We start from the raw sequence: 9,031 nt of genomic DNA, 5'->3' as shown, positions 1-9,031 counted from the left end.
ACCAAGAGGCGGTCCGCCTTCTCTTCCTGCGGTCCTCCCTAAGAGGCCCTACACCAGCAGCCTCCAGGCCAGCATTTCCCTGGGCATTTGTAGACCAAGGTAGAATGCCCTGCAGGTTTCTCAGAGGCCTGGGGTATAGCTGAGTGCTGTGTTCACAGCCTAGATAGCAGGAGGTTCTAGTCCTGGGTCAGTCCTCTAGAAGCTGACTGGCCCTAGAGAGTGGCTGAAACCCCTGCCATAGGGTTATTGCTGCAGATTACGGGAATTTACAGGGTTAAGCTCTCACCTTGGTGCCTGGTATAGTTAGGTGTTCAACAAACGTCAGCTGATTAATAATAAAGACTCTGGGAGGAGTCTCTTAGTAACATCCTAAGGAGGATCCTCCGCACAGCACTGACCCAGCCGAGGTTTCCCTTCAGATCGCAGGACCTCTGGGCCGGCCAGCTTCAGGCTTTGCTCAGCTAGCGGCCTCAAAGCCATCTACGCCCTGCCCCGCCCCACCCTGCCATTCTCTCCCCTCTGTTCCAAGCAAGGCAGCCTTTGGCCTCAGCACCCCTGTGGGGGTGTGACAGGCTGTGCCTGCGGAGGAGTCGTACCAGGCTGTGCGGCACTCAGCACCTGTTCCCCAGGCTGCAAGCCATCGGTGGGCTGGGGAGCAGCTGGCCCAAGCGCCTACAAGCGTTCGGTTTATATTTGGGGTACAAGGCATTCGTCACGCATTAGAAGCTGTCTTTGCCTACACACCCATCAGAATCTGAGCTTCTTGAGCCCAAAATACAAACCGTGTGAGTAAATAGGAGCAAACATTTACCCAGCGCTTGCCTTGTGCCAGGCACTCACTCGGTCATCCCAGCAGCCCTCTGGTGGGCGCCTCCCGCCTTCACAGTACAGATGAAACTGGGAGCCGAGGCTCCACGCGGGCCAGTGGCCACCGAGCCCACACCTGGTTATCGTTGGGAAGGTTCAGGTCCAAGCGTGGGCCTGCTTCAAGTCCATCTGTCCTGCCTTCTCCTTTCAGTTTCAGGTCGGATTTATTGAGATGTACGTTAAATATAGTAATGTTCTTCCCTTTTAAAAAGATGTTTTTTGGGGCCACTATGGGGTGGCATAGTGGTTGAGACACTGGACTGTCACATTTCAAGTCCTGGACCCGGCAGCTTGAAACTTACAACAGGTGCATGTACATGCGTGCCTGAAGTCTCAGGAGGAGAAGGGATTGCAGTGTGGCCATCCCCCCTGGATTTCTCACTCACTCTCTCTCTCTCTCCATCTCTCCACCAAGCACATGCATCCTATAGCAAAATTCTCTCTTAAAAAAAAGTTTGTTTATAATTCCATGACTAGAGGCACAGCATCAGAGAGACAGCATCTAGCTCCCCAACAGGGTCTTTTTTTTTTTTTTTTGAGAGTTTTTTGCTCTAGGTCACGTGCGCTCAACCAGAAAGACAAAGAGAGAGACAGAAAGCCAGAAATCACCTCCCGGGGGGATGGCCACGCTGCAATCCCTTCTCCATTCTCCTCTCGAGATCTTGGGCACACACGTACACACACCCGGTGTGAGTTTAAGCCACCTAGTCCAAGACTCAGACTGCTGTCGACTACATGGGAGTCCAGCAACATAGCATTACACTAACTGCTGGTCCCATCGGCTTTCTTTTTTCACTTGGCACGATGTTTTTGAGATCTGCCCGAGGGTTTAGATCTGTTCCGTTTTGTCTCTGGTCACGTCCCGTGATGCAAATATCCTATCCTTGGTTACTGACGCTCTGAAGGACACCTCCAGGTGGTTTCCAGTTTGGGGCTGTTCAGTGCAGATGCTGTGCGGCATCTCATGTGGATAGCAGACTTCGATTTCTTAGGTGAATGCCCAGTGGAAGGGAGGCCTCATAACCTCTTGCTCCACTGGAGAGTCCTTCCCTTAAGAACTTCAGCCTGGGAATCTTGGAAACAAGCCCTCACAGTGTAGCTTCCTCTTAGTGCCTGACCCGCATTCGGCTCTCCTGCACTCCCTGCTCCTGACCTGTGGGAGCCGAAACGTGTGATGGAAACCATGGCAAGAAATACCGAGGCCCACACAGCTTGAATGGCAGGAAACAAAAGTTGGTTGGACACAAACCTTCTATTGTTCCATGTTCTAGAAACTTTGGGAATGTACGAACAGTTTGCCCCTCCAGCTTCTGGAACTGCCTACATTTGGAAAAGGCTTCAGGTGGGACAAAGACATATCACAGTGGCTGTCCCTTCCCCTCTGTCCTGGGTGGCAGGACTGTGCTTGGCCTCTTGCCAGGAAGGCAGACCCTGTAAGTAGGCCAGCCAGCACCAGGAGAGGCTCAGGTGACCCTGAGGGCAGCATGACTGAAGAAGGCTCCGTGGGAACAGAGCCACCAGGAGAGGGGACGTGTTCGGCCTCCCGTCCAGATCACCATGTGCACACGTCCCCGGCCCACACTGAGAACGGGGTCAGTCTGCTTGCCCAGGGCACCTCTTTCTCCCTCTTTTCTCACTCCCAGGGCTTTGTTCTTTTCTTCCTTTTTATTTTCTATTACTAGTTGTGATGAAATAGAGCTGCCAGTTTAACCAGGCTTCAGTGTACAGTGCAGGGGCAGTAAGAACACTGGCAGTGTTCTGTAGCCATCCCATGGTCACCTCCTTTGCTGTGACCCCAGCTAAAACGGTCTCCTTTAAACACTAACCTCCTTAGCCCCTGGAGTCCACCAATCTACCATCCATCTCTGGATTTGACTACCCTGGGAGCTTCCTAAAGAAGACTCATACAGTATTTGTCCTTTCTGAGGGCCCTAGCTTACTTAGCATGTCAGGGTCCCAGGACGTTTTAAAAAATTACATATATATATATATATATAGATAGATAGATAGATATATGAACATACATATACACACATATATGAACATGTGTGTGTGTGTGTGTTTTGTTTTGTTTTGTCTTTTTGACCAGAGAGGGACAGAGTGAGAGAGCGAAAGTGAGAAAGCAAGCCACCAGGTCTGGGACTTGAACCATGGTTGGCCATGGAGGAGTCCAGCACCCTTCAACACCATGCTACCTGCCAGTCCCACGGGTCCCAGGACTTTCTGAGCCAGAGCGTGCCCTGGCTGCCCACACTTCCATCTCAGAGATGACTGACATCACTCCCATTGCAGCCCAGCCACTTGGGTTACATCTCTTGTGTCCCTGTGGAGGTGGAGGTGTCAGCTCTGTCACCCTCACCCCAGGCCTGAGGCAGATAGAGCTAACAGTGCATGTCCCTACCCCAGTGGGTGCGTCACTTCTGCGTCTGCCCCGGAACTGTTAGATCGTTTCTGACACCTGGTTTGCCCTCTGGTGTGTCCCAAACCCTAAAGGCCCATTGCCTCGGGTGGTGCTGGAAGTAGCAAGCCTGTTTCTGTCCTTGTCATTTGCCCTGAGCTTGAAGCCGAATTAGGGCAACTTCAGCCACTCTAGCCAGACGCATGGACCTAGTTCACTCCGTGCTGCCCTGTGCGGCCCTGCACGGCCCCACCCTTGGTGCCCCTTGGACCCAATCAGGCACATCCAAGAGATTGGGGGCTGAGGGCCAAGGAGCACTGGGTGGACACACACCTGTGACGACATGGCCTGAGTGCTCTGACCCTTTTTGTGACCTGTGGGTGTACTTGGCCGGTCAGCGTGTCTCCCTCACACCCAAAGCCTGAGCGTTTCCCATCTAAACAGGAAGTTTCATTCACCTGCAAGGAACTGGACTTGGCTCTGTTGGCTGGTGATGGGATTGGGGATAAGTAGGGGCAGGAGCCCCAGCTCAGAGTTCTCCCTGCTCTTCTCCCTGGCTTTCCCCACAGTCCCCCTCCGACCCGAGGGGAGAGCGATGAGGCCATCAGGGCGGAGTTTGGAGAGTGACCTCAGCTCCCCAGCGCTGTCCACACTCCAGGGCCAAAGCTAACAGGGCCAAGCTCAGCCCACCAGGGGCCCTGTTCCCGAGAACTTGGTCTTGGCATCGCTGCCTCCCCAGCTGTGCGAATTGTAGTTTCAACCCATGGCAGTCTGAGGACACAGAGCCTGGCGAGGGGAGAAGCTGGGCCTCACTTTCGCTGAGCCTTCAGTCCTTGACTCATCGTTCTTTCAGCGCTGACCTGCATTCCCAGAGCCAACCATAAAAGGCCGTGGCGGCCGTGGACCCCAGGCGGGCCCTGCAGGCTCAGCTGGGTGTGGGCCTGGGCTGCAGGCAGCAGGCGCCTCTCCTGCCCCAGCTTCCCTCCCGCTGCTCCTGGCCTGCCCCTTCCTCTCCCATTTTCTGCTGATCTGTCACTTTCTGGCGTCCCCTCCACAGTGTCAGGGCACCCTGGGGCCTTGTACTTTGGAACCAGCAGTCTGTGGTGGTGGCTGGCAGCAGCACAGGGCTGACCTGGCACTTACTCAGTGCCCTCTCGCTTCTGAGCACAGAGAATCTGGGAACACTGCCGTCTCCGACCTTCGCACAAACCTCTCGAAGGCTGTGGGGCTTCCCTGTCCCCACTAAAGTCCAGTGACACCAGCTAGAGGCCACTGTTCTAACCAGTGTCCCATTGTCCCAGGACCCGAGCAGGAAAATATTTGTAGTCCGACTCTAGGGAGGCTGCCCAGTCCACTGGAGCAGTGGACTTGGGATTTTCCTTATGTTTCAGCCACTGGCCTCAAGGACAGAGCTTGCTGTGCCGAGCGCAACTCCTGACCTAATCTCATGGAACCCTGTCACTCCGACCTGGGCCTGCTCAGCTCACGTGGGCCTTTCCCAGCCAGGTCCCGTGCTGGGATCCTCATGCATTGCCTCATTTAATCCTTCCTGTAATTTTTTTTTTTTAAGAGAGATTTTTGCTATAGGGAATGTGCCTTCTCTGGAGAGACAGAACGATGGATAGTGAGAAATCATCCCCAGGGAGATGGCCATGCCACAGTCCCTTCTTTTCCATTTTCCTCTCTGGATCTTGGGCACACATGCACATGTGCCTGGCTTGAGTTTTAAGCTGCTGGGTACAGGACTCGAACCACAGTCAACTACGTGGGAGTCCAGCGACGTAACTATTACACCATCTGCTAGTCTCTAATCCTCCCTGTAATTCTAGGAGAAGGAATCATTATTTGAGTTTTACCGATTGAGAACATGTAGTCTGAAAGTTAAGAACTTAGGGCTGCCAAGTGATGTGGTCATTAAAACCCTGGACTCCCACGTGGCTGACTGTGGTTCGGTTCTGGACCTAGCAGCTTGCTTTCTTGCTTTCTCTGTCTCTCTGGTCAAAATAAAAAATAATAATAGCAAATGGAATTATTATTATTATTATTTAAGAACTTAGGGTCCCAGAGTCATTGGCTGGAACCAGGAGTTGAATCCAGACCCACTTTATTTAAAAGCTGTGTTCTTCCCTGAGAGCTCTAGTTTCAGGAGAGGCTCAGCACCCAGGCCTTTGGCTTGCAGAGGACTCAGACTTGAACAGTGGCCTGGTAGTGGGATGTCCTCGCTGCAGCCTCGTGGTGTCAGCTGTGCAGCTTCAAGCTGCGTGCATGGAAGCTGCCTCCTGGCTCTGCCTCCTTTATGAGCTGGGGGATGAGTTCCTTAGTGGATCTTTACAAGGGGGCCAGTGAAGGCTGCCCTCCCCAAGTCACTGTAGGTTTCTCTATGCCTAGTTTCTGGTGTCCCTTGAGGATTTCTTCTTTTCTCCCTATTAACCTGCTGTCAATACTTCTCTGTCCTGCCTAGAGAGTGCATGTCCAAATCCCTGACTTGGTCAGGGGGTGGTCAGTGTTTTGCAGGGGTGCTAGGAACAGGCCGGGGAGATGGACAGGGTGTGAGGAGATTGGTTCTGGCCAGTAGCTGGACAGTGTCTCTAACTGCTCTCTAGAGGAATGGCTTCTCTGGCTTATTGTCAGGAACCTGATGCTCTTGGGGAAATACTTCGGGGTTCTTAGGAGAGCCAGCCTACAGTTTGGGTGGCCTGGGACTGTGAATAGCAGGTGAAGAATGAAGAAACAGCCCAGGGCAATAGTGTTGCTCAGAATCACCCGGAGAGGAAGTGGTACCTCAGGGACTCCCCAGAGACTTAGGTCATTGTTTCCACATGGTTTTCTTGTTTCTCCTTAGTGCTCCTGAAAGGTGAGAAACAAAATTTTCACTTCTTCGGAGGTCATCAGAAGAGGTGTAAAGACTTTGAAGAGGCATAGTTGTCATATAGGATATAAATTAAAACACTGTTACAGAAATCCATTTGCTTAAATCTAATAGTTTACATGAAAGAGAATAGTCTAAAGCCACCCTGAACATGCAGCTTTCATCTCAGAACCCAAGGTGGCTGCTCTAGCTCCTACTGTCATATCTGCCTCCCAGTCCTGAGGAAGGGGGAAAATGACAGAGGTCTCATATACCTCGTGTTAATTTCTGCTGCAGGGGAAAGTGGGAGATGATGGGATCTAAAAAGACCACAAACCGAGCTAAGACTAGATAGTGGGTTGTCGGAAAAGTCATGACATATTTTTTACGTTTTTCAGTGCAAAAATAGGTCATAACTTTTCTGATCACCCAATAGTTCTGTTATTAGAGGAGGAATTCCAATTAGCAGTCCCCGCCCCAATGGCACAGTTTATTTTAATTGGTGGGCCTTAATGGACGGATAGGAAGCTGTGTAGAATAGGGTTTGTAGCTGGAGTCTATGAGGTCTAGCCGCTTTGTTTTAGAGAAGTATTTAAGGTCTAAACGGAGGAGTGGTCGGTAGCACTTCATGGGCTTGTTGTAGAGCAGAGATCAGCAAACTCTTTCGGTAAGGGTCAGATAGTATTTTCAGCTCTGCAGACCTTAGAGTGGTAGACAGAAGCAGCCATAGCCAATACAAACAGTGAGCGTGGCCATGTTTCAATAAAACTTTATTTACATCAACAGGTGGTAGCCCAGGTCTGGCTCTCAGCTATAGTTTGCCGATCCCTGTTGCAGAGAATAAATGAGGCACCTACAAAATGGCGAGCCTGTCAGGAAAACACTGAGCAAATAGCAGCTGCTGTTATTATTGCCATTTTTCATTGCTGTGGCTGCCCACGGGCACACAGCTGACAGGTGATAGCCCCTGCGGCTTGCTCTGCCCACCCCGCTGTGCTGGACCACGTTGCTGGGGTCTCCTCCTCACTTCTGCTATAGTCTGACCCACCTCAGAGCTTGGGCTCGTGACTTCTGGGCATTAATACCTCTTTATGCCAGGTACTGCAGGGTGAGGGTGCTACCATTGTAGGTACAAGAAAGGAGCCTGTGGGGACTAGCGGTTAGCGTAATGGCTATGTCGCTGGACTCCCATGTAGTCGACCGCAGTTCAAGTCCCGGACCCGGTGGCTTAAACTCACGCTGGGCGCGTGTGCGTGCGTGCCCAGGATCCTGAGAGGAGAATGGAGGAGAAGGGATTGTGGCATGGCCATCCCCCCGGGGGGTGATTTCTCGCTTTCTATCTCTCTGTCTCTCTCTGTCTGTCTGGTGAGCACATGTGCCCTATAGCAAAAACCTCTCCAAAAAAAGAAAAAAAGAAAAGCACACCCGGCACATGTGCGTGCATGCCCTAAATCCTGAAAGGAGGGAGAAATGGAGGCAAAGGGACCGTTCTCTACAGGGGATGCTTTCTCCGGCTGTGTCTCTGATTGCCATGCCCTCTGGCAAATTAAAAAGGAAAAAAAGGGAAGGCCTCATGATCCTGTCCCAGGGTGCTGTGCTATCCAGATGTACACATTCTGGGACATTTTTTAAAAACGACCAGGCCAGCCTTATAGCCTAGCAGCTAAGGGAGCCAGATCCCACATGACCAACTGTGATTCCCATCCTGGCCCCAGTGGCTTGAAAAACCACACTGGGCCTGTGTGCATGTGCACCCAAAATCCCAACAGGATGGAGAAATGGAGGAGAAGGAATTGTAGCATGCCTACACCCTATGGGGGAGGGTGCTTTCTCTCTCTCTGTCTCTCTGTCCCTGTCTCTGTCTCCCTCTCTCTCTCTGGCTAGCACCACATACCCTCTGACAATTTAAAAAAGAAAAAGAAAAGTGCCCTCAGCCCGAGAGGTGCTGGGCCAGGGCTGTCGGAGTAGCCTGGCCTTGGTGCTAGGAGCTCGCGCTTGTCTTCTGCAGGCTACGACTTTGCGGCTGTCCTAGAGTGGTTCGCCGAGCGTGTGGACCGCATCATCCTGCTCTTCGACGCCCACAAGCTGGACATCTCCGATGAGTTCTCAGAAGTCATCAAGGCCCTGAAGAACCATGAGGACAAGATCCGTGTGGTGCTGAACAAGGCCGACCAGATCGAGACGCAGCAGCTGATGCGTGTGTATGGGGCCCTCATGTGGTCCCTGGGCAAGATCATCAACACCCCCGAGGTGGTCCGGGTCTACATTGGCTCCTTCTGGTCCCATCCGCTGCTCATCCCTGACAACCGCAAGCTCTTCGAGGCCGAGGAACAGGACCTCTTCAAAGACATCCAGTCTCTGCCCCGAAATGCTGCCCTCAGGAAGCTCAATGACCTAATCAAGCGGGCACGGCTGGCCAAGGTAGGCCCTGGGGGTGGGAGGAGTGGCCTGCTGCCAAGCGGGGCCTGGGACTCTGGGTGTGGCCTGAAACCCATCCCTGCTGGTGCAGTCTGGCCCAACTAAGGTTCTTCACGTAACCTCCCTCCCTACCGTATAGCCCAGCTACTTTGAGGATTTGAGCATGTTTACAATGTAGAAACGTCAGACAGGAAGTTAACACTGAAGCAAAGGAGGGGGCCTCAGAAACGGAGGGTGTGGGGCTGTAGCCCTGGTTCCTACTGCCTTTCCCTCCTGGTTTATTGGGCACTGAGGTATGCTCTGCTTGATGCTGGGGACCCAGGGAGTGCCACGCAGCCCCCTGGGTGCTGCCCAGCCTTCACAGGGAGAACAGAAGGTGCAAATGAAAAATAAACAGCCATTATTCGTGTTGTCACCGGGTAAGCACAGGGTGCCGCGGGAGCCGATGGCCGGGGCTGGGGAGGGATGCAGGGAGGGCAGGGGGGCCAGGGGCAGCCGTG

At 52.7% G+C, this 9,031-nt stretch overlaps 1 protein-coding gene across 2 annotated transcripts in view; it reads left to right on the top strand.

Annotated features, from left to right (window-relative positions):
* EHD1 (EH domain containing 1) overlaps positions 1–9,031 on the top strand; it is a 44,200-nt gene that overhangs the window by 28,575 nt on the left and 6,594 nt on the right. For both annotated transcript variants that reach the window (XM_006149853.3, XM_006149854.3), the window contains exon 4: positions 8,122–8,534. In XM_006149853.3, coding sequence (XP_006149915.1) covers positions 8,122–8,534 — 413 coding nt within the window. The remainder of the gene's footprint in view (positions 1–8,121; positions 8,535–9,031) is intronic.

The sequence above is a fragment of the Tupaia chinensis genome, unplaced genomic scaffold, assembly GCF_000334495.1.
Source record: "Tupaia chinensis unplaced genomic scaffold, TupChi_1.0 Scaffold000273_1, whole genome shotgun sequence".
NCBI classification, from domain to species: Eukaryota; Metazoa; Chordata; class Mammalia; order Scandentia; family Tupaiidae; genus Tupaia; species Tupaia belangeri.
This window is presented reverse-complemented; position numbering and strand designations above follow the sequence as displayed.